The sequence below is a fragment of the Pagrus major genome, chromosome 1, assembly GCF_040436345.1.
Source record: "Pagrus major chromosome 1, Pma_NU_1.0".
Taxonomy (NCBI): domain Eukaryota; kingdom Metazoa; phylum Chordata; class Actinopteri; order Spariformes; family Sparidae; genus Pagrus; species Pagrus major.
In genome coordinates, this window is record NC_133215.1 from 22,345,344 (window position 1) to 22,373,242 (window position 27,899).

A 27,899-nucleotide genomic window follows, 5' to 3' on the forward strand; every position below is an offset into this window, starting at 1 on the left:
CAACTGTGAAAGGTAAATATTTATGTTTAAATCAAGTCGACAAAGTCAGGTGTTGTAAAGGGTGTATATACTTTTGAATACTCATTTGATCATTCATTTCATTTTTCTAAATATCATTAAAGAAAAGATCAGCTTGTTCCCACCTTCACTTGGTTTAAACACAACCTCAGCAAACTGCAATATAGTACAATAACTAACATATTTGAACTAACAGTCATAGAATAAAATATTTAAGGTGTGGAGGCTTAAGTTAAGGAAATGTCATGGAATCAGGCCGACAACAGATCTAAGAAACATTATGCATGTGTAAAATTACTTAGTGTGTTTGTGTTTGTGTGTATCGTTCAGGGTCGTAGTGGCTTGGCAGGCTCCCAGACAGGTCGCAGTTTCCCCAAAAGGAGCTTTGCCAGGCCCAGCTGGATGGACGAGGACACTGTGGACTCTGCAGACACGTCTGAGTCAATCTTCTTCAGCAAGGTCAGCAGACCTTATTAGCCTCCTTTCTTCATCAGCCACTATCTTCTTATTTAATCCTTCTTTCCTCTATTGCTGACTGTACTATAAATGTAAATGTTTGAACAAGACACACATATGCGATATTCATGTCTGTCTCCATTTCTTTTTTTTTTGTTAGTTACTTTCTCTCTAGCCTCCATCTTCTCTTTTTCTCATTTTTCCTGCTTGATCTATACATATGTTGGACCTATTTGAGGCCTGGCTGCTAAATAATTACTGATCTGCATTTTTTTCTCCCTGCACTTTATGACCTCCATTACCCCCTGCTGTGTAGGTCGATGCCCATGATGAATTGTACTCAATGGCCGATGATGTATTTGAATCGCCTCCCATGTCTGCGGCCTTTGCTCCCAGTGAACAGCCTGACCAGAAGTTCCCCAGCCTGTGAGTAAATACACAACCTTAAACACTGCAACACCTTCGGAAAGTCACTCCAACGTACAAATATATGTCAGTGCTTTAAAGTGTAATGGCTGTTTATTAAATATGAAGCTTAAGGTCTGTCAATCAGGTATAGCTGTTGTAAGTTAAATTAAACTTCTGTATTTTTCTCTCCCTTCCTACCCACCTACCTCTCTCCCAACCCCAGTAAGGATGTATCTCGAACGCCCAGGACACCAGTAGTAGTGCAAGATAAGGGCCATCCTCGTCGGGGTCGTCGCATCGCCTCCCAAGTTAAGCACTTTGCATTTGACAAACACAAGCGTCAGTACGGCATGGGCGTCGTAGGGAAGTGGCTTAACCGGCACTACCGACGCAGCATCAGCAGCAACGTTCAGAAGCAGCTGGACGACTTCCACAGCCACAGGTTGGGAATGAGTAAATGCATCACTGCTTTATATTATTGTTTAGGCAGTTTTAAATGTGACTGGAGGAAAATGGATGGTTACATACGTGTTATATTGTTCTTAAGAGCAGTACAGGGGATTTTAGATGTTTAGTTTTAGTTTTCCTTCCTTGTAACATGATGTTTGACACCAGGACTGACAGTGTCTATAGTCATGATTTCCACCTGTTTCACCTGATTATCAGTGTTTCTATGCTGTGTTTTTTTTTAGGCCTTACTTTACCTACTGGATCACGTTCGTCCACATAGTGATCACTTTGCTGGCCTGTTGTACGTATGGTTTTGCCCCTGTGGGGTTTGCACAACATTCTACATCTGAACTGGTGAGTGAATTTCAAAACTAAATGATTTATGATGTAATACTGACTTAATGAGATTAGATTTTGTGACATGATTGGTTGCATTTCAGGATACTGAAAACCAAGAGGATGTAAACATCCTGCTATTTATAGTGCCAAAATGGCTGGTTATTGCAACTTTAAAATGATCTAATATCTTTATCCTGGCAAGCACAATCATCACACAGAAAAATGCATGTATGAGACAAAATGTTTTTATTCATTTTATTATCCTTCATCAGGCTGGAAGTCATTAATGAAGATTGAACAGTGAACTTTAAATGTTGTGATACTTCCATTTCCAACTGTGTCACTCTGTCGCCCTCTGTAGGTGCTGAAGAACAAAGGCATTTATGAAAGTGTCAAGTATGTCCAACAGGAGAATTTCTGGATTGGTCCCAGCTCTGTGAGTCTCTCACCTGCTTTATAACATTACGTGTGTTTGTCACTGTGTACCTAGATGGACACTCAAATTTGACTTTTTTCTTGGTGTATAAAACCCAAGTCAACTGTTCCCTAAAATAATGTGAGATAAAATAACAGATTTTAGGATTGAACCAGATTGTAAAATACTATCATGGATAAATGAAGATTATTCACCTTCCTCTTCGCAGCCTCATGTGTTGTTGAGTTACACCCTCATTTGTTGTGTTTCTGACTTTATACATTACTGCATTTCCTGTCATATACTGTCACATACTGTCACATACCAAGCTCTAACCTTCCCCTTTTCAGACACTGATATATTAGAGACTCTTTGCTCGGAAGTAGTTAGTTACTCCCCCTAAAAATGTCAAGCAGATTGTTTTTGTTTTCCGCAAGTGTCACATTGAAACTAGAGGTTTCTGTGTTTCTACTTCTACATCTGGCTACATTAACACATATTCACAACTTGTTTAAAGACAGAGAAACATAATTTACAGGATTTGTAAGGAATGGATTTAGAGTTTTCTCTTCAGTAGATCACCAGTAGTTGCCACAACAATTAATTCCTCCATTTTTCAGGAGGACCTGATCCACCTGGGGGCCAAGTTCTCACCGTGCATCCGTCAGGACAGACAGATAGTCAGTCTGATCCAGAAGGCCAAAGACCTTGAGAGAGAGTCTGGCTGTTGCGTTCAAAATGACAACTCTGGATGTGTGCAGACCCATAGGTCTGACTGCTCCGTAAGTAGTTTATCCTGCATCTTCAGACTTATTAGTTTGTCAGACTATGAAAGCTTGCTGTGATTTGAGAAAGAAGTCAAGCAAATACACATTCAATGAAATGATGCCCAAGACATTTCTGAACCACTTTCTATGAAGGCCATGTCTATACTACATTATTAACACATTCATAAGACATTTTGCATTTATTAGGCTTTCTAAAATTCCTGGTTAATGTTTATAATCATGCATGACAGATTATAATAAGTTTTGTCAGTGTTATAAGTACTGGATACGTATTATCAGTTCAGCATTCACAATGCTTCATACCTCTATGCCAAAGTGACAACAGTGTTTGAAAGAAGAATGGCATTTGAAACTCTCAAAAGGCTATTCAACATGCTTAAGTTACACAATGGTATAGCCACATACTAGAAGCAGCATACATTCCCAAACACACACTCACACGTGAGTGCATTAGCATATAAGCAAGTAATCACCTTTCTTTTCATACTTACTCACATTTTTTGCCAGTAATTACATTTGTCAACACGTGAAAATGTGTGTAAAAGTGAATGCAACCAAACTTCAATGTATTAAATCATTCTGCTCAATACAAGGATATTTCAAGTTGCTTGTGGTAAAATGCAATTATATTCTATTTGGCATATAAACATATCCTTTGATTTGAGTTGATTGGTAGTTCTATTATTTGTGAGTGTTTAAAATGCTCTAACATGTATATAAATGATTATTGCTCCGTTTATTATTTAATTTCCTTGTGATTCTTTGAATCGAGTACTAAACTTGAATACTAAAATAACTGTATATGCAGGAGACGCTAGCCACCTTCATTAAATGGAACAATGAGCCCTTGGACATCAACAGGTCCTCTGGTTCTGTCTGTCATCAAGATCCCAGGTGAGAATACATTTTTGTGCCACCAAATTTTGCTCATCATTTTTGGATAAAATCTGTTAACATTTTCTTGTTTCCTCCTGTATTGTTTGTTGTGAGCAGTGTGTGTGAAGAGCCGGCCTCTGCAGAGCCTCACACATGGCCGGATGACATCACCCAGTGGCCGGTGAGGGGACACCCAACTTGGAATTTAAATTTTTTACACCAGTGTCCACAAACAAAATATTTCTTTCTCTGCTGCTCTCTTTGTCTGAGTTCTACAACAGGAAATATGATGAAAGCTAAGATTATTGTGCAGTATTTGTGTGTAATGACTCATTGCTTGTCTTCTACAGGTCTGCACGTACCCCAAGAAGTGGAACCACACAGGCTACAGGCACATGGACTGTAACATCAAAGGACGGCCTTGCTGCATAGGAACTAAGGGCAGGTGAGACAGATTGGCTGATGCTTTTTCACTGTTCATTATTCACTGACTTCATGGCTGAAGTCTGATGTGGATATCCCCACTTTTTATCAGCTGCTTGCTATTTCATTGTTCTGCCATGTGTAGAAAATTGTAATCACATTTTGCTTGTTCCTCCTGTAGATGTGAGATTACGACCAGAGAGTACTGCACTTTCATGCATGGTTACTTCCATGAGGAGGCCACACTCTGCTCTCAGGTAGTGTGCGTGTGTATGTTCTGTGTTTGTGTGTGTGTGTGTGTGTGTGTGTGTGTGTGTGTGTGTGTGTGTGTGTGTGTGTGTGTGTGTGTGTGTGTGTGTGTGTGTGTGTGTGTGTGTGTGTGTGTGTGTGTGTGTGTGTGTGTGTCTGTTGATGTGTTAGTATGTTTCTGAACCAATACACTACTCTTGTGCAGGTCCACTGTCTGGATGATGTGTGTGGCTTGCTGCCCTTCCTCAACCCTGATGTTCCTGATCAGTTCTACCGTCTGTGGCTCTCTCTCTTCCTCCATGCTGGGTACGCACAAACATCCAACAAAGTTTACATTTCTATTCAACTAAACAAATTAGGAAGGCTCTTAATTTTATATTATGATTTTTGATATTGTTTATAATAGTTATGTTTGTTTTCTGTCACAGTTAGAACATCTTTTATTGCGGGAAACGACCTGTTTCAGCTGAGTCAGCCCTTCAAGTATGGATGTCACACTTCATCATTGCTAAATAGCATTGACAGACTGTGTGATATTCTATGACAACATGTAAAGCCGATTACGCTGAGTCAAAGAGCCACTTCAGTCTTTTGCTATGAATGATTACTAAGTGTGGCTAATGGATTATGTCAGAATCCTTCAGGATTCAAAATATTCTGAAATGAGGCCCCATCACTCGTGAGCCGTTCACTCGCACAATGATTACTACTACTTCTTGCTAATACTCGGCACATGGGAAATCCCTCAGGTCTACCTTTAAAACAACTGAACAGGCCAAGGAAGCTTAATGGGAAAAATGCAGATTTGACATAATGCACTGATTGAAATTCCAACAGACAGTACAGAAGTGTGAAGCTAAGACTTGTGTGTATATGTGTTTGTGTGTGTGTGTAGGCTGCTGCACTGCGTGGTGTCTATCATCTTCCAGATGACCATACTGAGAGACCTGGAGAAGCTGGCAGGCTGGGTCCGTATCTCCATCATTTATATTTTCAGTGGTATCACTGGAAACCTCGCCTCTGCCTTGTTCCTGCCCTTCAGAGCTGAGGTTAGTTCTTCACATGAATACATACACACAAACAAATGAAGTGCACACATGTAGACCTGCAAGCCCTAACTTGGGGGGCTTGCGCATACAATGAATGAATACAATGTTGGTAAGATGACATCGGCAGAGGGAGTTGGTCTGGGCCAATCAGCTCCTCTCGCCATGTCTGCAAGTACTAAACCATTTCATGTCTTTGTAAACAAACATTTTTATTTTTACCTGTGTAAGTAAAGAAAATGTTCAGTTACATAGACATTTGTGTGTGTTTACAAGTGTACAGTAAAGCCCCAATAGTAAATACTATGTCACAGTATAATCCTGCCAAAATGCACAGCATAATGAGACTTTTTAAGATTATTTTGATTAAAGAAATTGTTTTGTAAAATTTGATTAAAGAAAAATAATAATGCAAGACTTATTCACCAAACCATGCTCACTTACAGCAAGTACATGATTACATATGCACAGCTACAAACACAAACAGGACATGCACTACTGTGTACATTATGTACACAATTGAGCATTTGCAAACAAACATCTATATAATCTTGCGCATACACTGTGCTGTCTAATGTTTTCTATTACATATATACATCACAAAACAAGCTGTAACTTTCCAGCTGATTAAACTCAAGCAGAAACTTAAAGGGAGGAAAAACAGCTTTTCTTGCCAAGGCAAGCTGATTATTTTTACTACTTCAGCACTCACGTTTGAAACACACACATATACACACATTCACACGTCATACTGATCTCTGGTAAGCTGTGAGACAGATATGAGATATGGACCTGTGCTCCTAGTCTCCAAAATCCTTTAACATTCCTTGAATTAATTAATGACCCAATGCTTCAGACTGTGGTACCACTTTAATCAGACCTCAGAGCTTCTAAATTTGGTGTGAATGTTCCACATGATTTAAGACAGCTGTTACTGCTCTTATTACAGCTTTTTTGATGATGTTACAAAATGCTGATAGAAAAGTAAAAAAATGTAAATAATTCACATCATTTTATTGCAACTAGAGTTTGTTTGCCTGCTGTTCCCACTCGGTGGTTTAGTTCAGCTTTGCTTAGCTTAACTCACTTACTGGATGGGGAGTTTCTCTTACTGGGGATTAGACCTGACTGCCCCCCTCCTGATGGGTCAACAGAGGGCACAGGAAACACCTCATAACTCTGTGAGTGCCTGAAGAAACTGAGCAACAACATGTTATGAGACCACTGTACTGCTAGACTGTTCACCATGTGTTATTGGTCAAATTTTCTTTAAATATTTCAGAAACCAGGAGCATCTGAGGAGACAACCTGTGCTTACGTTAAGCAATGGACCATAAGTTTTAAGTGTAATTCATTAAATCCTCTATACTTCTCGGCAGACACCGGGTCGCTAGCAACTTGCTTTGAATCAATAGAAGGAACATGGATACACAACATTGATTAGACAAGACTGCCACAGAAAATTTAAGAAAGAAAATTACAACAAGTTGACAACAACAACTAAGTGTAAAAGATGGACATCACACATTAGCACATCAAATAAGACTTACCAGAATGTCTCTCTGATCACTGTGCTTAGGGAAGGAAAGTAACTTAAGACTCTTATGACCAGGGCCTAGGGGGAACCCTGGCGCAACATGAAAATGAGACCCTCATGAACCACCGGCAACAAAGTGGCTGCTGCCACTTTAAAGCTTTTATTTAAAAACACATCTAACACAGAAACTCAAATGCTGACAGTCTGGATGAAAGTCAAGAGAGGAGAGCCCACAGGAACTGGGAGGAGCCGGCCTTTAAACTGCTGGCTTGGTGGCTAGAGTCAGTCAGCTCCCTCGACAACCTAAATTCCCATTCAGGGTTCGTTCCAAATCGCATACTTTTTCTTTTTACTTATAGTACATATTGCAGCTTCCCTTACAAAGTACATACTGTTGCATGCAATATACATACAATAGGGACATACTACTTCATCATGACAGTGCACATTTAACTTTGACCCTCTTGCTCACATATCTGTTGCAGCCTTAGTGTGTAATTTTGGAGTATAAAATAAAGGTACTTACACTTGCATCTGTCATTGCGGTGTCTGTCATCCTGTCAAATGAGCTATCATTTGTCAGTGAGCTGTCAAATGTTTGTGCTCTCTCTAGTTTATATTTGCACAACACACCGTGATATATGTAACATATATATCTTCTGCTGCATCAAGGATTGTGGGTCAGAATAGCCAGAGACGGGTAAAAACATGAGAAATGGTACCATACTTAATTTCAGTGTTTAAGATTATTTATGCTTATGTGTGAAGCTTCATATGTTTATTGTGGATATTTTGACCATAGACTATTGTAATGTCCTGTCGGATGAGCTGGTGGAAAGTTGAAGCAATCCTGCAGGCACACAAGATTAAGTGTGTGGAGGTTGCTGAGTCAACAGCAATTAAATACTACTTACGTGATGTCTTTACATGCCTATTAGAAGCTCTGACCACTGTCTGTCTGACAGACTAACATTAGAGAAGAGACGACAGAAAGTATTTTATTAGCCGTCATTTCGGAAAGCACTGAAAGCCTGAAACTGCAACAACACCTCTGTCTTTTGTTGGTGTAACTCGATTAGTATAATCACGTATAATCTTTTCCAATTAAACATGTTGTGTTTGGAAAAAAACTACAATATGTTGAGCTGTGCAAATCACTCAGCATGTGAAAAGAACACAGTCTGGATTACCTACTTTTTACTGGCACGTCTCTTCAGTGTGTCTCTCTGTAAAGCCCACTTTCCCCTTTAAGAGATTAGCCTAATGCCATTGTGTGGGCCACTGCTGCGATACTTGGTGAATGGGATTACATTTTCTCTTTTTAAACAAAGACAATTGTTGTAAGGACTAGACATGTCTGGTGATGCTTCTTGTCCAGGCACACCTATGACACAATGAATAATCAATGTGTTTATGACAAATAATTCATGGGAATTTTACTTTGCCTCTTGACCTTTGTATTTATGTCTTGATGTCATCGAGACATCTGTTAATCTGGGACCCCAGTGCTATTATCACGTATGTGCGTGATGTGACATGAGGTGGCTCTCAGTTTGACGTACCTTGACGTGAGAGCCAGAAATCCCACCGTCCAACTCTCCTTAGCACTGACTGGCTCACAGGTCTCCACACACCAGGAATAACTGGAGGAAGCACATGCAAGGCACAACACTGCGGTCAATCCACTTAAGGAGGCAGTTTAAGTGGATTATCCTTTAATTGTTGAGTTGAGGAGACCCTGTGGCTTGAGCATTAATGACTCAAACAACTGCTCCAACTAGAATAATGATAATTCTCTCAAGAAAAAAAGCAGATCTAGAGAGCTGTGAAAGTACAGCAACTCAGTTTCTAGTCCTTAAACTCTGCAGTTTCATTAGCTCATTGTTCTCTACAAGACAAAGATTTTTAACTAAGAATTTAATAGAAATGTAAGTTAGGCTGAAATTTTTGTTTTTTAAATAAATGTCATATGTTAATTTTACTTTGTGAGTGACAGCACTGTCTATATAACTTAACTAAATAACTTGTGAACTGTAGAGATGGTTACCAGGAAGTGTCAGTAGAGATTAAACATGTGTCACTTGGCAGGAGGTATTAGGATGACGACAACAGTCAGCCTGTCTGGGAATACACTGGTTAGGGAACATGTGAGCTGGCAAGAAGCTATACTGGTGTTAGCTGAAATGTACCTGGTTTTACATGACTTTGGGTCTGATCAGTGTAGCAAATACATACTTAATTGTTTTACTTCATTAAAAGTGGCAAAACTGTAATGGAAAGAGTAGGGAACTCTTTTGAAAAGGGCAGGCACTTTCAGAAAATACTTGGCAAATGATTGGACAAACCATCTGTCTATCACCATCTACCATAGGCTAACTTCAACCTTCAACATATCAACAGAAGGAGAGCGCTGCCAGTGGAGTTGATCAAACTATTGTGAAGCCAGTCGAGAGAAGAGCTGAAAGATCTTTTTCATCAAGAAAAGCCTTCAATGCTAGTCTTTGCTCTTCTTTCAGTGAAGAAATACTCTGTAGTTATGATTTACCTGCTATTGGAGCGGCAATACTAACCTTTTAAGGAGCTGCCATTGCTGTTAGCAAACAAACAGTCACTGCTCTCGCTGGTCGTCACATCTAATCCACGCCTATAGCTGCCAGTAGTTCCTCATTGGACGGTGACTGGTCCAAACCACTGTGGTTCAACCACAAGCACATAGCTTAAAGCCTGCGAGAGATCACTTGTTCTGCCTTTGTTTGCTTGGCCCAGGGGCTGTATGTTTTGTGCTAACATTAGCCATTGGAGGAATCTGTTGCTGCTGTCAAAGCTCTGTTTTTTGACTCTGGGGCTGTGTGCTTACTTTTACTCTGTTAACAGCCAAACAACAGACTGTCACTGCTGCTGGCACTCAGTCGTTGCTACTGAGTTAGCCATGGTAGCTGCTGAAGATCAGGCTCAGGGGCTCTGTACTCTGAGCACAGCACATCGTTGTCTTTGCTAACTATACCCTATACTACCTCATAGCTCACTGACCTGTAAGAAAACATCTAAAATTATCAATATGAACGTAAACAATGAACATGGCTATTGTTATCTCTATCAAGCTAGTTTGTTAGCACTGCCACACTTTCCCTCTCATTCCCGTGCCACTAGCCTGCATATAGCTTTAGCAATGTATGCGCTTAGCGGTGTGAAAGACTGCGGTCCTGCGCAATGAGTCCAAAGTGCAAAGAGTAGTTTGCACGTAGGTGGACAGACAGGTAGCCTGTCCAATTGTTTTGCACACACACACACACACACGCACACGCACATGCACACACACTAAATTAAATTGTAAATAATTGAAGTGCAGAATGACTGTTATCATGCTTCCATTCTCACTGATTAATGTGCCACAGTTAATCACTACTAAGGGGCTAGGTTGGCAGCGATGTCCTTCCAGTCACTGCTCCATCCTTTAACATTTGTTTTGATACCTTTTCTATCGCGTGTTAGGAACGTGGCAGCCTGCGTGTCTGGGGCGTGTGGGTTGAGCACTGTGCCATGCTCCTTTTCTGTTTGTGGGAGTTTAATGTCTTCACAGATTAGCCATCTGCCTGTGACCAGGCCAAGCCTCCAAACTCAGCGCTGACGTCACTGTAATCTGCTCACCTTTACTGCCTAACCCAGGGCTCGTGCTGTTGTTCTTCCACAGAACTAGATCTAAAACTAAGAGATGATGAACCTGCATTTGTACAGTTAGCATAAATAACGTGTACATCGAGTTTTTTATAAACCACAAAGCCACAAACTAGATCGCCTGGCTAAAAACATTCCCAAAAACTGTAACTAATGCAACACTTCTGCTTATTGAGAATAATTTAATACATTTGACCAGAGAGAAATGTTAGTGAGTTGTTAAACCACATTCATTAATTAATAGTAAGTACACAGTTTACCCCGGGCAGGATTAGGTATCCTAGTGATGGCTACGTTGAGTCAGTTTAATTGTTACCTTAAATACCGTCTTGGTTACTTGTTGCCAAGATTTAGTAATCAGGTTAAAATCCAACTGACATTAAGTTGGATTAATTAACTTACAAACATGAACACACGTCTTGTCCTTAATCTTAACTTGTTGTACGAGCGACACAGCAAATGCTCACCAGAGAAAAGTGCACTGTTAGTATTGGTTTACACAGCAAACATTGCAAATGTCACTTTGGTCCCGTGTGATGGTAAAAACACACTGTCTGCCTGTGACATATAGATACAGAACAAGACACACGAAAGATATATGATGTAAATCCTTCTTCCAAAAAAATGACAAATGCTTAAAGTACGACCATTTCGTCTGTAGCAGCATACAAACAACACAAGCAGACATTAGACTTTCTCTTTTTCTTTGTATCTAGCATCAAGAACATAATATGATGAAGTATTGATATCTCAAGGAACAAAATCCCATGTGACACATTTGATCTCAAATCTATACAACCTACTTCAGTGACCCTGGAGAAGGCACTCACTGGTCAGAATACAAATTGCGATTATTTGAAGCAAAGATAAATGAACCAAAGTGCTGTCACCATTAAGCAGGATGTATGCATTTTATGTCCAGTACACATCAGAGATGATGTGTGTCATGTGTCCGGTGCTCAGTCGTACATGTGAGTCTTTTCTTATAGGCGGTGTGGGGGTTGTTCTCTATGTAAGTGCAAATATAGAGGAAAGTTGGGAAATGCAAATAGATTTTCACTATCCATTATCTTTTCAGTTGCTGATCAATCAGTAAACAGTGAAATGATAAGGATTTGTCAAATTCTCTACTGACTTGCAACACACAACACCACATTACAACATTTGAGCTTCCCACCCTGAGCATGACATCAGAGGAAAATGTTCACCGTGTGAATATGGTCGAAGGGGCTCCCTTTCTTTGGTTAGCTTGGTTTTAAATTGATTTAAAGGATGGTCTGTGAGTTGTCTTTTTCTCCTGTTCTCTCCCTGCAGGTGGGTCCAGCAGGGTCTCAGTTTGGACTCCTTGCCTGCCTGTTTGTTGAGCTGTTTCAAGGTTGGCAGATGCTGGAGAAGCCATGGAAGGCCTTTTACAAACTGTCTGGCATCGTCCTCTTCCTCTTCCTGTGTGGCCTTCTGCCGTGGATCGACAATATCGCCCACATTTTCGGTTTCCTCAGCGGCATGCTGCTCTCCTTCGCCTTCCTACCCTACGTCACCTTTGGGACTTTCGACACGTACCGGAAACGCATCCTCATTGCTGTCTCGTTGTTGGCATACATCGGGCTGTTTTCTTCCCTCATCGTTTGGTTTTATATTTACCCAATAAACTGGCACTGGCTGGAGCATCTCACCTGCCTGCCCTTCACAAACAAGTTCTGTGAAAAGTACGACATAGACCACAACATTGACGATGTGGTGCACTAGTCTTAGGATGACCACAGAGTCTGTGTTTCTGATCCGCTCTCTTCTAGCCAATGACCATGTCAGCTGTTTCCAGGTCAGACCTTTTTAAGAATGTGGCAATCATGCTGTTTGTTTTTTTATTATTCACTTGTCAGAGGACCTGATCAAAGGAACAGGATTGGATTGGTCTCTTCTCTTGACTATGCTGACTTGCTTACTTTGATAAAACTTTCCTAAACCTTTTTAATCCTCAGTAAAGTCTGGCACTTCCTAGCATGTTAATTTGCTAATGGGCTAGCTGATCCTCAGAATCAGAGAACAGGAAAAGATACTCAGGACGTCAAAACTGCGTAGAGCTGGACGGACCTAAAGGAAAAGGAAAGAATCCTTCAGCCGCGTCAATCTAAAGAAGCCAAATGATAGAGGGAGACATGGGTGTCTCTAACATTCAATCACTTTTCCCTTCAGATCTATGGACGGCACACAGCTGAGAAGAAAAGGGAAACTGATGCCATAATGGGTCTTGAGATACATCAGATGCCTCCAACTACTAATTCTTGTTTTCAGTAACACTGGGTTTAAAACTACACAAGCTGTCTTTCAGTTCTACGGCTTCTCCATGTCTGATGAAATGCTTTTCAAGTTTTGTTGTTTTTTTGTCTTTGTTTTTAACCTCTGTTATTTTGTATGTATGCGCTTGGCATGTCCATATTCTTTGGAGCCGTGAAATGGTTTATGCTAAAGGTAATGATGTGTTCAAGGTATTAACTGTGCAGCTGGAATAGAGAAAGTCAAATATCAGAGGTCAATTAAGGCAAGATTTCAGTCTAAAACCACTAGTTGCCTTAAACAGACTATGCCATTTTACAAAGATGCCTCATTTTACTTTTGCATATTGCCTCTGAACAACTTACTGAATGCTGCTGAACACACTTCTGACCCTAACCTACCAAAGCAACTTCACATGCTGCTTATATGCATGTTGTTTTTTCCACAATCACTTTGTTTTCTGTGTCACTGCTACAAATACAAGTTCTCACGCTATAGGTCACGCTCTACCTATAGTGTCTCATGTTTGTCTGACAACACAGTGGAGCCTGAAGCATTTTGTAGATTTACGCTAAAAAAAAAGAACTCATGAAAATAATATTTATTCCAGGAGTAATTATCTGAACAGGCTTTCTGTTGGATCAAAGTAAGTTTTGTACTGTATTTTGTTTTGTTTTTTTACTCAGACAGCCGCAGAATCTCAAGATTTAATGTTTCCACTGAGCCTTGATATGTTTTTGTCATACACCGTAAAAGGCTTTTGTTTTTACCATTTACTCTTTCCAGTACCGTCCTTGACAAAAGCAATGCAAGAATGTTGACTTTTAACTTGGGCTGGGCGACACACGATATACATCTCTCAATCTAAAGCACTTCATAAATGCTTGGACTGGGCAACAACCAAATTCTTCAATAGTAATAATGCAACATTAGGTAGTACGGATGACTATTGCCTTTCACAAACTATTGACACAATGAGATTTTTGATAAATAATCATCAGTAATGTGGATATAATGACTAAGTGGGTAAAGGCAAGTATTGGAACAAGTAGAAATGTGGGTAAGTTCAGAAAATTACATCACATTACAGTAATGCAGCCTTTAAAAACCAGGAAAATCGAAGAAGATATATAGTCTCGTATCATGATAACAACAGGATATTGATATATTGCCCAGCCCTACTTTTAACTGTTTAAAACAGTAGTGTTACTGCAGACATAGGATTCTCCTTAAACAGACACACTCAGACTTAACATGGAAAAAGTCTTGTACACTTTCAGCCAATCATTTGGGTTGTGTTCCTTAATCTACAGTAGACTATCGCTGTTCCAGTGTGTCCCTGACAAAGTCACAAGTCCTAAAACCTGAAGTGATACATTTCTCTCACGGCATGTTCCCACCATCTAGATTGTTGTTGTTCCTGACTCTGTGCATGTGTTGATCACAGATGCTAGGAAAGCCACAGTAATGACTGTTGTGTGAAGGATTATGTGTGTTACTAAGTGAGTTATGAGATTATGTGTGTTTGTCTGTGGGGCTGATTCACTGATCATCTGGTGTTGTTGAGAACGTGAGTTTAAGTAACATGCAGTGACATCCACCTCTTTTAAGGGAACCCCTCTACTGTGCCTTTTGACACGTGAGTGTTTGATCTGAACAAAAACGACACACATCTTCAATCATGACTGTATGCAGCTGCGTTTGCATTGGGACCAAATCATTTCACCCTCTTTGTATTTATTGGAATTTTAAAAAAAAGGAAAGTTTTAAATGAATTTCAGGTCATGGCCATGGTACTGTTCTGTTTTGCTTTTATATGTGAAAATATATGTGTAATAAAGCAGTTGTGTCAAAATAAATGCCGGGTGGTAATGCAGTTGTGTGTCTCAAAGAGAAGATTAATTTCATTAATGTTAACCACTGAACGATGACTTTGTGTTTTACATTAAGTTTCATTGTGTCTGTGTCTATATTTTCTTTATTGTGCTTTGACCCTAAAAACGAACTTACATTTTTACATTAAAGTGAGAATAATAGCAAACTATATTTTATTTTCATGGATCTAATTTAATGTTGTAAATTGAACAATAATCACAAATCCTTAAAGGGGCTCTGGAATTTCTGTGTTGAAAATTTTTAGTTTATGTTAGCGAACTCCATTTCTAAACTAATGTTTGCCACTGTTGCTCTCTGTTACTGGGAGCGGAAAGAACGTCACAAAGAAAAAAAGTGATCAATACATGTAAACTGCTACGAATTGTCACATAGAGTCCCTTTAATCCAAACAATGAAATATGATCAAAAGCTCCAGAACATTTACAGAACCTTCGGTGAGATTGCTTTCTCAACTACTATACAGTAAATGAAGAGATCTGAAAGCAGACATGATAGAAAATAGAATCTTTATTTTTATGGGTTTTTTTTAGGAACAAAACAATGTACAAAAAAACATATTTGTCTTGATTCAAGACTTTGGGAGGCAGAGGTGGTGATGGTCTACAAGGGCGAAGGCAAGAGGAGACTAGAAGAGAAGAGAGAAAGCACACAAGGATATCTAAATCTGCAGGATGTGTTGGTGATTACGCTTGACTTGTTTTCTAGGAAATGCTATATTTTGTTCTTTAATATACATCACATACTGTACACACCTCACAGATGTTCAGAAATGTGCACGTTCAAGTGAATACATTGACATGATCTGACATTTGATTGCTGATATCCCTCCCTTTGTGATTCAATTCTGTAGTCATTGAAGGTTAAAGGTGCAATGTGTAAGAATTGGCCTCCTGTCAAGTCCGTACTCCAAACAAATAGGGGGCAGCATATCACCAGCAAAACCGCTAACTGTAGCTACCGTTAACTAGTAAGCTCAGACGTATCTGACGTAACATAAACTTACATTCTTTTGATATTTTTTGTTAATTTTTGAATGGTTTTAACTGAAGTTCTTGTTTATTGCACCTTTAACTGTTTACTTTGGCATATTACTTTATAGATTTAACATTATCATAGTTACACAAAATGGAACATGAACAGTAATCTACTGCTGCTGTGAAAGGCATACTGTTTATACATAATATACAGGATATACATCCATAATGAGAAGATACTGGTTTTACTGAGTAGAAATAGTCTGCTTGGCTTCATACAGAGCAAGACATCATGTTAGACTCATCAAATAAATGTTAAAAAGAGGGGAAAGAAAGAAACAAGGCAGCTGTGTTCTATTGGATAATAAATATAACAAAATAAAAATAAAATGGCTTTATACAACGAAAAAAAACTGACATTCTTTCAGGACTCTTTCAATGATTGAGTTTTCCTATAGATCAATATATTTGTAATTTCTGACCACTGTTCCAAACAGCTGTTGTCGGCAGCTGGATGGCATCTTTGTTCTCTGCTCACACACACATCACCATCAGGTGAACACTCACAGCGATGATCACAAACACTCGACTGGACACTCGCGTACAACGACGCTGCTCAGATGTCCCCTCATCCTGTTTACAAGGGGAGAGCGTCCCCCAGCCAGAGAAAAATCCACATACAGTCCCTCAACTACTCCTCAACAGCCGCTGTTCCTACGCATGAAGGCGTGGCCCCTGACCGGGTAGAGCATCTCGATGAAAGTGAGGGGCCCCACCGTGATGTCACTGGGGCCCTGCACCTTGAAGCCCGATTTCTGGTAGAAAGGGACTAGGAAGTCTTCACACATGAGCACAGCACGGCGGATGTAGGGCAAGCAGCGGAGGTACTGTAGATAGCGCCACATCAGGATGGAGCCTTTGCCCTGTTGGCGAAAGGTCCTGTGGACGGCTAGGACATGGATGTGGACGGTGGTCCCGTGAGGCTTGTGGAGCGTCAGGGCATCCTGGAAAACAAAGAGAGAGGGGAGAGGTGTGAGAAATCGGGAGTGTCTGTTGGGCTCAGGAGGAAGTAGTGTCACAGAGTTTTAATTAAGGATACTCGATACCAGAGGGACAAAAGACTAGAAAAAGTCAATAATGAGTCCAGTTTTCTCTCTGCTGTTTGGGAGACAGAGGGTATTCAAGTCTTTAACAGACAGTATGTCATTTTTGCCCACAATCACAATCAACAATAAAAACAAAAGAGTTTAATGATGTTGTGAAGTGGCGAGGGATCGTGGGAGTTGTGTTCATAGTTCAACCACCACCAATACTGATGAAAATCTATCTGACGTAACTCTGGCAGAAATGTTGGTGAATGAGGTAACGTATCAAAGTTTTATTCACATCATGTTTGGTCATGTTCCTTCCTCACTCTGACATATCATCTGGTCTTTCCTCAGAGGTTATAGTGACAAGCGACCAAATGAAACACATCACCTTGAGGAAATGTATGGCTTTCTCTGGGTGAGTGAAAGTACACACCTCATCAGAAAATATAACAAAGTTCTAGTCATTTTTAATGCGGAAATGTTACAGATTATATCTTAAAAGTAAGACGGCGTAACTTTGGAAATAAGAAATAACAATTTGTTTCTCAAACTTAAGATATAAAATGCACCCTTTCTCTATTCAACACACTCAGAGGTTCTCTTGCTGCATCCGTACGTGGTTGTTTACAGCCAGTAGCTTATGGTGGCTAATGTCAACAAACTTTTGCAGATATTGCAATATAACACTGAAAATATACTGCATATACTTTGCAAATAGCATTTTAGGATTTTCTGTCATCCTGTAATTACTACCACTTGTGATTACAATGGATTACATCACTTTAAGCTCTGATACTTTGCTTCATGTCAGAAGTGTTTGTGCTCACCACCAGAATCACATGTGGGAAAATAAGGCACAGCAAATGTACCTCAGTCACTGGAGATGGGATGTTATCTTCTAGTATATTGTAAAATTGTGATTTGAAATCATTTGAGATGATCTTTGGAGCTTCAAAGATGCATCAAAAACCTGTAACCATGTAAAGAAAGTTGTTTGCTGCACCAATCTGTTCCCAGTGACTTTCTGTGTAACATCTATCCACATCCTCTGCATTTCCATTCACATTACACCCTAAACATGCCCTTAAATCTTTCAGTCTCTTCTCTTAATCTGCCCTGAACCTCCACTTGCATTTCCCTCTGCCAGTCAGCCTGAGGTCAAGCAGGAGGTCCAGGTGTCCTCCGCTCTGTCTTACCGTGGTAAGCCTCTCCTGGTCCCAGAGTGAGCCGATGATGAAAGCCACCAGACGTCCCTCCTCGAACCAGCCAAGAGACAGCTCAGGGCACAAGGTGAGGAAGTGACGCACCTCGTCTAGGTGGAGGGGACACTCACCGGACACTGAGATGAAGGCTGTGAGGAGGAGAAGCAGTGTGATCAAACATTATACATCAAGATGCCTGCATGACAGGAAAGTGGGCATATTGTATTCCTGCCCTAATGTCTACGATATACTGGATCACAGAGGCACCTGAACTCATCACATCAACTTTATTTGGGAATGGAACACATTCTGATAAGTGTTAATATATGGTAATTGGAAAAAGTCAAAATCTGTTCTGAAAATATTAATAATATAAATAAAGATTGTTGTTTTTTGTTTACAGAGTTATTCTTAGTTCATCTTTATTAGACAGCATGTGGATGGCAACATGAACTGAGGCTGTAGCTGCATGAGACTCAATAAAAGTTCCTGTTTTACCTATAAAATACACAAAACGTTTCTGTGCGTAACTGTGCCGGGGACGATTGTCCTGGAGTTATTAACACAGACAATAACAAGTCATATAAAAGAGTATGTTTACCTTCTCTCTCAATCTCGAACACACTGATGGCATCCTCCGGGCTGAGGGAGCGGAACTCGCTGGCCGGCAGCGTGTGGCGGCGGCCCCGCGGCCCCGGAGAGCGCATGTGGAGCGGCCTCATGAACGACACTCCGCTCACCACCGACATGGTCTTATCTTTCTGGACTTAAGATTTTAAAGTAAAGCAAAGACGCTGAGATTTTACCCTCTTGCTTTCTGTTGTACTCACAAGTATCTCCTCCTATGAAAGTCTGAAGCGTGCGTAACAGGAGGACTGAGCGGAGAAAGGCGCACGCTCAGTATTTATAGTCTCGGTGCGCAGGGGTGGCTGGTGATAATCCTGAGGCGAGCTGGATGACCCTTCACTCCCCGTGAGTGAACTGAACAATAAACATATTTTGTCGGGGTCAGGAGGGATGTTTGTGTGTTGAGAATTAACCTGGTCATGCCACCATCACACCCGCAGCAGATTTGGATTTTCCTGATCATGTGTTGGATTTCTCACGCCGACATAAAACCGACCTGTTATCAGTAACTCACCTGCTGGGCTGCAGAGTGGACGATAGAGTCAGAAAGGAACCAGTTAACCGTCAGTGTCAGTGTTAGTTAAAGCTGTCTCAGTTGGTGTTGCTTAACTGGGCCATCTGAAGGCCATTTATCACTCTTCATGTGACTCCTCTGAGGGAGACTTTCCATTGGCTCCCCATTGTCCCTGTAAGTCGCGATCTTTCCACGCTTTATTTTTTTTTCTCCTCCAGATCTGTAAGAGGATTACAAGATGTGTAGGAGTTTGTTTGTCACCTCTTCAGTGTTAAATAAGCTATGTTAGGAATTTCAAGCAGCCATTTGGTTATATTGACAGTTGTTGTCCTCTCCAACCGAACTTTACAGAATAATCACACAAAATCTGACCCACGTTTTACAACCAGAACCACTTGTTTTATCTGTTGTAATGTATGATTTGCATGACTTGTCTTTTTGTTGTTGTTGCTTTTGTCATTATTATTTTTTTTGTCTTATGACATAAATTATGTTTTTGGGTGGATTTTCCCTTTTATACTTTTATATACTCTCTCTCTCTCTCTCTCTCTCTCTCTCTCTCTCTCTCTCACACACACACACACACACACACTGCTGCTCAGTTTTTCTTCTTCTTTTTATTTAACAATACCAACAAAACTATTCCATTACAATGTAAATAAACATCATTCAAATCAATATAAATAATAAGAAATATACAAAAATATAATTTACCACAACAAAAAATACATAAATTAAAATATAAGCATAAAGACACATATGAACACACATATTTCCTGTGCAATCTGACTGTCTCCAGGCACATTTGTATTTATTTTCATGTATTTTTCCATTGCTACACACCATGTGTTTATTACAGCTATGGGTGTAATTATTATCATGCGCAATTGTCCTCCTGGTCATATCTGTAATAAAAGGCAAATAGTGTATAAAGTCTTATTTGCACTTTTTCTTTATATTATTCTCTTCTTGCATTGTTCTGCTTTTATATTTCATCTAGAGCTCAGTCACTGTTATTTTCCTCTGCCTATGACTCTTAAGCTGTTGTAACACCTGAGGGATTAATAAAGTCTTATCTTTATCTCAAAACAAATAGTTTAATAAACAAGTTTTAAAAACACATACACAACTTACAAAATAAAAAGCCACTCATACATGAGAAAACTTTGAAAATATTCCTCTCTCTGGGTGAAATTCACCTTTAAGAGCCTGGAATCTATAACAAAACAGCGTTAATGTTACACGTAGTTGTAGTAAACAACACAATATCACGTTTAATTGAACATTTCTGTCCAAACCTGACTTGAAGTGTATAACAGGCTGTGTCCGGGCTCACACTGCCGCTCAGTGGCGACAGCGGCTACTGCGTGATGACGCTATCACACTGCGCTAGTTACGCTGCTCCCGTACCGACGTAAACACGTGCACTTCGCTGCTTCCAGGTTACAGTTTTTTTCATTCCACCGTCATCCTCGCGCTCTAGCATCACTCCCTGACAACAGCAGCGATGGCGGAGCCCGTAGCATCGGATGCGGCGGCCACGACGGACGCAGCGATAGCGGCAGCATCTCCGACCCCGGGCCTCTCTCCTGCAGCCAGCCCGGGCTCAGAGCCTCCATCCATGGCTCTGTCTCCCACGGCGGACGGCTCCCAGCGGCTGCTCTTCTCCCACGACCTGGTCTCCGGGAGGTACCGCGGCTCAGTCCGGTTTGGCCTCGTACGGATGATCCACGGCGAGGAGGATTTTAACTCAGACTCGGACCTCGATGATGGCGGAGGGAGAGGCGGTGGTGGAGGGGGTGGCGGCGGCGGAGGAGGAGGAGGACGAGTCCCGTGTGGCTCGGACACTGAGAGCGCCGTGGACACCCCGAGTCGGCCTCTGGTGAGGGGATTTGTCCGCGTCCAGTGGTACCCTGAAGGAGGCAAGCAGGACATCAGGGAGACAAAGGTACCACACACCAGCTAATGTATTAAGTGTTCACACTGAGGCTGGCTTATTCCTTTAGCTTGACACGAGGGCTGCTTTGTTTTTTTGGGATGAGATGACTCGACTTGCTAACCAGCCTGGGATAAGGTTCACCCAGTTAATCCATCCTACAGCGCATAACCTAGCTCGCTAACTGGCTAGCGTTCAAGCACACATGCTAGCTAGCAGTTTAGCTCATAGCCTCATGTCACTCAGCTGATGCTGGCAGGCTAAACAGGGTTGTTCCACCTGCCTGCGTCCATGTAGCCACTAAAGCATCAAATATACACGCCTGAGTGACTGGCCAGGGCGCAGCTTTGTGTCTGGAGATGTATCTACAGGGTTTGGCAGGTGCACGTCCCTTGCTAGGAACCTTACACCTATCGATTAGCTCATCCTGTAGCTCCTCAGCTGGGTGTGACTTGGCCCGAGACCAGGCATTGTTGTCAGTCACTTTCTATGATAGAACAGCCATTATTATTCCCGTAATGCCCCAGTTCATCTTCTTTAATACACCTGCATCCTGTTTTAAACCTGCCTGACCTGTCCTCTACAGTGACAGATAAACCAGAAGCTCTCATCAGACCCAGTGTGAACTTGTGACATCTTGTCAGTTTGACCAGTAACTAAAATAGTAGCTGAAATGAGTCTTAGTCAAACCATTTGATCAATTGAATAGTTCAGCAGACAATTAATAGGCAACTATTCAGATAGTTGATTGTGTGCTGTCATTTTTCAAGGGATGAGCGACAAACATTTGCTGGTTCCAGCTTATCAAGTTTGGGGATTTGCTTCTTTTCTTCATTGCATTTCATTGTAATTGAATATGTCTAGGTTTGGAGTTAACACAAGACATTTAAAAAAAAAAAAAAAAAAAAAAAAAAGAGATTTGAATCATCAGTTTCTGCCCTCATCACATAATTGCTTCACCAAAACTGACCAAAGCCTCAGATGAAACTGTCATCTTGATTGTTTTGTCTCATTTTACTGCCACAGTAGACCAACAAAGCCAGCAGATATTCACATTTGATATGTTGGAACCAGTACATTTTTGGGTGTTTTTCCTTAATAATAATTTTTAAAAATGACTTTTTAAAGGATTTTAAAGGACCAATTATTTCTCAACAAATTGATAAATAGTTTCAGTGCTAAAATGTTCTGATGTAAGTTGGCGCCTATGCCGTTCCTTTTGGGCCCAGGCTTGTTTTAAGGAACTTGACAGTGCAGAAATTCACAGACACTCAGAGCCAAAATGATTCCTGATCAACCCATCAATTGTCAGCTTGTCTCCTGCCATGGAGACACAGTCAGGTGTACATCTATTGTCCACACTCAACATTATATGTTTTCTTTCACTCTAGAGCTGCAGTGATTAATCAAATAATCTTTGTTTTCAGCTATCTAATTAATTGCCCAGTATTTTGTTAGTCGATTAATCGGTTTGAGTTGATGTTTACATTTTTTCCAAGAAAAAACGTCAAAATTCTCTGAAATCCAGCTTCAACGTTTTTTCCCCCATTTTGTCAATTTATCAAGAGATTAACTGACAGTGAAACTAATCGTTACTTTCAGTTTGATTCAATCTGCAACCAAGTAATGAATCAAATTGTAACTGGTAAAGAAATGGGATCTCTGCTGTCATGTATATTCCTCAGGGTTTCTCTAGATTTCTCCTGGGACTTGTGGAGACGGGTCACAGGGTTTAACGGAGGACTGGTCTGGAAACGGCTCATACTAGCTTGTTTTAGAGACACGGGATGGGACCAGAAGGAGCCTGTTTTAGAGCCCACTGTTGCTTTGTTTTGTCCTTTAGGCTAAATGAGTAAAGTTCTGGTCTGAGAGTCATTCAACCTCTGTCACAACAAAGGCTCAGTGAAACAATGATGCCGATGTTTACACACCACGTGTGCTGTTAATGCTGTGTCATTACTAGTCAGTGTCCCCCAAAGGATCTAGTGTGTGCTCGTGTGCACACGTATAGATTTCCTTCTGTACTATTCTTGTTTATGTTTTGTGTGTGTGTGTGTGTGTGTGTGTGTGTGTGTGTGTGTGTGTGTGATTCTCGTCTGCTTATCAGCGTGCACCGCATGCCCTGTCTCAGCAGGCTCCGTCTTAGTTGCATATTATATCCTGAGAGCACGGTGAAGATTCAGATCAATAATTCATGATTACTTCCTGCAGTGTGCAAAGTTGCTCAGCTTCAAGATGAGATTTCCACCAAATTTTGACTTGCATTTATTCTGCAGGCGGCACCTCCAGTTAAAATGTTTTTTCTCAGGAGTAATCAGTTGAGGTGGAGTGATGCTGAAAATCTTGCCTCTCGTATCAGGGGTTTCTCTTGAGGAGCATTTTCACAGCAATATGATTCTGATTGGAGTTCAGACCACAGCAGCAGCCGTTAAATGAAAATTAAAACTGAGTGTTGTATTCTTAGTTTCTTTATTTCATTGTGATGCCTGAAAATGCATTTTTATGAAACTTCATTTTCTGTCAGAAGCAGATGGCACCAGAAACATTTGTGATTCAACATTGGCTGTGTGTTTTATGAGAGTAGCCAGCTTAATGAAGATTTGTCAGCATGAAAACTGAGACGACAGACCACTGGTATTATTTTTTTTAGGGTGAGGCGATTCAAAGAAATGTGTGTGACCAACTGTGGCGGAAAAAGAAGTTTATCTGCATCTTACAGACTCCCCAAAAACATAAACATCAGTACATCACACAGCTACTACACAACACACAGCCCTGTTGGAGATGGTCTGTGGAAGGAGGGGAGACAACAACACAAAAAGCAATACGACTGATGCTTCTTATCCTTTAGTGTTGCAAAATGTGCTGTAATTTAATACCTCATAACACTCTTAATCAGTCAGGGACACTAAATGGAAAATTTCACTAAATGAGCAGCTAATTAATTAGAAGTAATTTCCTGTGTAAACAAATGAAATGATGCGTTGGCAAAATGACAGCATAATCATTTCTGTAATACATTTTTCAGGGCCCCAGACTCATTTTTCACACTGGTTGCACTAATGCACCTAACTTTTATCATTTAGGTGCAGCAGCACATAATTCAGGTGCATTTTAATAAGATTTCTTTGGCATTATGTAAATAATTGTAATCAGAAAATCTTTTTCTCCATCTAAATAAACAAGAAACTGTGATAACCTCAAAAAAAACAAGCTGCGAAATTTCAGGTGCACCGGTGCAGCCAATGAAAATGTTTGGTCGAACTTAACAGATTTTTGGCCACACGTGCAACTAAATAGTTGCACTCTGAAGCCCTGTTTTTGACCTATTAACGTAGCTTAGAGGTGTTTTTTTAAAAACCTTTTTTGCAGCAATGGTGGCCATTTTTAACACCCTGTTATCACATTACCTTTGCTCTCCCCATTAGCGGGCTTTGTCCAGTCTGTTTATATTAACGAGGGCAGACACAATATTACTGCAAACTGCAGCTTTAAATCAACTCATCCTCGCAGTTGAAACAAGAACTGAACATTATGACCACAATGAAGGTAGGATTTATTGTTGTATTGGACTGAATTAGCTTTAGCTAGGTGCACTAATAAACTGGCGAGTGTCACAATAATTAATATGATTATTGTGTGATATATTAGACTGTATATATCACGATTAGTTGTGTAAATCACCAGTTGATTCACCATATATTATTTTGATTCTTTGGACAATGATGCAATATTTGCCGACATCAGAAAGTCTGCCTCGATACAATTGTGATTCGATTTATTGGCCTGCGCCCTGATATGAAACTAAATCATCTTCCCATTTAACCCAATCAGTTACAGAAAAAGCTACCCTCCCTTTCGTTTCTGCTTTTGGCCATAAACAAATGACAAATAAAATATAATTAATTGTAAGCTGTTAAGTTCAGTAAAATTGACTTTGAACTGTCACACATAAAACATGGCTGAACAACCAGAAGTGTTAACAGGAGTGTTATATCCAGCTCAATGATAACAGTCAGGGAGACAAAACAAATGTTCTTTGCTCGTCACCATTATTAACTTAAGCCTAAGGCTATTTACGTCACATAAATAAGCCCAGCAGCTATCCGAAGATTCCTCTACTTCTCCCTTAACAAATTATATGTATTTTACTTTTTCTTACTCACCGCTGGTTTACGTCACTGCACCTTCTGACAGAACATCATGGTTACATTTTAGCCTGAATACACGTTTTTTCAGCCTTACATTGTAGAAACACAGCAGCTAATATTGCCGAAGTAGAGGACCAAGTGAAAAGTGAATTTGGACAGTTAATTCATTGATTAGACAGTTTTGGCGATTGCATCATCAGGACCCATGTGGAGAAATCAAACTCCACGGAAGTTAAGTGTCCCTTTGAGTGTCACAAAGAGCTCACAAAGAAATAACTGACTACAAGCTCTGTTAGTATTATTAGACTGCAAATCAACTGCATGTTATCAGAAACAATTAACAGGTGGAGACGCGTAGAAAAGGAGCCGTCTTCACAGTAATGACCTGGTGCTGTTACTGTGGGCTTGCATTTGCAACGTCTAAAGAGGGAAGGGCTGAAGTTCCTCCAGTAGCTGTGAAATGGGAACATGTCTGCAGCGCACTACATTGCTCAAACACATCATATTTTTTCACTCTATGAAATCTTAGTAACCATCTCCAGAGGAAGTGATGGGGCTTAGATCTGCATCGCAGTGCAGGTATGGACAGGGAAATCTCTGTTGTTGTCAGCTGCACTGCTTTCAGTTTCACTGCGAGTCAGTGAGGAACATGGCTGACATATTTTCATTGCGTGCAAGGCTTCAAAGCAGAGAGGGCCTGAACGAGCATAGGGAGTGATTGTCTTTTCTGTTTCTCAGTGTAATGGACGTGTACAGTATCTACAGTGTGGTATACTGACAGTATGTTGTATTATGTCTGATATTAGATATTGTTGTCATCACTGGCCCACTTTTTGGTCACTGTGTAACTGTTACCTTAACAGATCGTTTTCTGGTGCAAAGGAAAACAAAATGCTTCTACATCTGAACCACTTTAATGTTTAATAGGAAAGTACAGTAACAGATATGTAATCCTGTCAGGACAATTTCTCAACACTGCCCCCTTGTACTACATAAAACCCTTATCTTGAATGCTCATTCTTCTTCTTCTTCATATTGTACATGTCTTTTTCAAGCTGATAAACTATTTCTTTTTTTACATATACAAATACTCCTAATGGGTTTGATGCCTGCAACACACAATGAGAAAATCTAGAGCATCCCAACTGTTTTTGGAGGTTATAGAAAAAAGCGCAGATATGAAATAACCTGTAATGTCAGGTTGGTACAATAGGTTTTCTTTCCAGGATCATGCAGAGAAATGCCCAACAGTTAAAAATAACTCCTCAGATGACTGCAGGAATGCTGAAGCATGACATTTAGCAGCTGAAGGTGTTGATGAACTGTATTTTGACATTGTGTCCTGATGTGTTTGTGCTACATCTGTGCAGGTAGTAAGAGGTAGACTTCTTTAGCATGCAGCCTGTGTAGTGAAGGATTTTCTGTACTTCTGTGCATCGCAGGGCTTCGGTTACCATGACACCCGATTACATTTTTTTCCCCCCGAATGGTGATTTTAGTGGTTAAGATTTATTTTTGCGGAGAACTGATTTATTTTGAAATACATCTCGCTAGTTTCCTTTCTGAGTGGATCAAAAACCTAAAGTTTTTGTGACTTTGACGATACACTTTGGCTTGCTGCCTGCTTCGGGCCTGCTGCAGTCCCCAGTCAGCATCTCGGAACACACACAGTCCTGTTGCTGCAGCACAACCTTGAAATTTCCATCCAAGGACAGAAGTGCACTGCAGCAGGTAGCTAGCAGTAGGCCTCCCCGAGGGAATAGCAGCGCAGGACGTGTCTGCAATGTCTTGATTTATCAATCATCTTGTACACTCGTGAATGCACTTCTGAGACCCGCATTTGTATTGTAAGGAAGCTCCTGGTACGCATGGCATGGTGATGCTGCAAGTCTTATGGTGATGAGAAGGTGGGGTCAAGGCAATGCTGTGACGCAGGGAGAGAAAACATGAGGAAGTTGTGGAAAGAAATGTAAAGAAGATGTGGGCAAAGCAAACATCACCTTGATCTTAAAACTATTAAGAGTAAGTGAAGTGAAACAAAACAAAGAATCTTGACTGGAAATGATGTTATAATGAACCAGGCAGACAGTTTGGTACCAGAAGGCAGTTATGGAAATGTGAGGGCTTTTAGTCCTTGAAATGTTAAGGTCCCACCTTCTGCTCTCTGAGCCATTTTAAATTCTCATCCTCTTGTGGCATGCTGCCTCTCACAATGCCCTCATGTTAGCAGCATTACAGTGCAGTCCTGAAGCACCTTCCCAAATACTGCCATTAGATCGCTATGATCAGTGTTTAATAAATCCTACTTGTGGGTCCATGAACACAGTCACATTTTAGAAAACATCAGTAGCCTATTTTCTACTGTAATCATTAAGTTGTTTTCTTTGAATGAGGGTGGAAAAATAATGGATAATAAAACTCATCAAGCCTAATGCTTTATGAAGTAAACAGGGAGACTCCAGGGGTTTTATTGCTTTTGATCGTTTGCCTTTTATTGTGCTGAACGTCTGTTTTTGTTTTAGAGGCACGCAGCTAGTCGGATTGTAACAGCAAC

At 40.5% G+C, this 27,899-nt stretch overlaps 3 protein-coding genes across 5 annotated transcripts in view; 2 read left to right on the forward strand and 1 right to left on the reverse strand.

The window, feature by feature from the left end:
- The window catches only part of LOC140999262 (inactive rhomboid protein 2-like), a 32,935-nt gene extending 18,122 nt beyond the window's left edge, over positions 1-14,813 (forward strand). For both annotated transcript variants that reach the window (XM_073469587.1, XM_073469594.1), the window contains 13 exons: positions 349-477; positions 791-900; positions 1,106-1,324; positions 1,575-1,686; positions 2,033-2,107; positions 2,707-2,868; positions 3,683-3,768; positions 3,868-3,931; positions 4,101-4,195; positions 4,355-4,430; positions 4,628-4,728; positions 5,318-5,471; positions 11,995-14,813. In XM_073469587.1, the coding sequence (XP_073325688.1) occupies positions 349-477; positions 791-900; positions 1,106-1,324; positions 1,575-1,686; positions 2,033-2,107; positions 2,707-2,868; positions 3,683-3,768; positions 3,868-3,931; positions 4,101-4,195; positions 4,355-4,430; positions 4,628-4,728; positions 5,318-5,471; positions 11,995-12,426 (1,815 nt within the window). In that variant the 3' untranslated portion in view covers positions 12,427-14,813. The remainder of the gene's footprint in view (positions 1-348; positions 478-790; positions 901-1,105; positions 1,325-1,574; positions 1,687-2,032; positions 2,108-2,706; positions 2,869-3,682; positions 3,769-3,867; positions 3,932-4,100; positions 4,196-4,354; positions 4,431-4,627; positions 4,729-5,317; positions 5,472-11,994) is intronic.
- A 1,709-nt stretch (positions 14,814-16,522) lies between these two features.
- On the reverse strand, positions 16,523-18,866 carry aanat1 (arylalkylamine N-acetyltransferase 1). Its single transcript, XM_073469780.1, has 3 exons — positions 18,719-18,866; positions 18,112-18,266; positions 16,523-16,828 (listed from the first exon to the last, which is right to left on the reverse strand). The coding sequence occupies exons 1-3, from the start codon at positions 18,864-18,866 to the stop codon at positions 16,523-16,525; spliced, it is 609 nt and encodes a 202-aa protein (XP_073325881.1).
- Positions 18,867-20,605: 1,739 nt separating this feature from the next.
- ube2o (ubiquitin-conjugating enzyme E2O) overlaps positions 20,606-27,899 on the forward strand; it is a 39,415-nt gene continuing 32,121 nt past the window's right edge. For both annotated transcript variants that reach the window (XM_073469564.1, XM_073469570.1), the window contains exon 1: positions 20,606-21,206. In XM_073469564.1, the coding sequence (XP_073325665.1) occupies positions 20,766-21,206 (441 nt within the window). In that variant the 5' untranslated portion in view covers positions 20,606-20,765. The remainder of the gene's footprint in view (positions 21,207-27,899) is intronic.

Excerpts from the sequence above, each read along its gene's own strand:
- aanat1 (XM_073469780.1), bottom strand. The coding sequence starts at position 18,866 with ATGTCGGTGGTGAGCGGAGTGTCGTTCATGAGGCCGCTCCACATGCGC. Across the intron at positions 18,267-18,718 it reads GTTCGAGATTGAGAGAGAAG|CCTTCATCTCAGTGTCCGGT; the intron begins GTAAACATACTC and ends TCCTCCTCACAG. Across the intron at positions 16,829-18,111 it reads ACCAGGAGAGGCTTACCACG|GATGCCCTGACGCTCCACAA; the intron begins GTAAGACAGAGC and ends TTTGTTTTCCAG.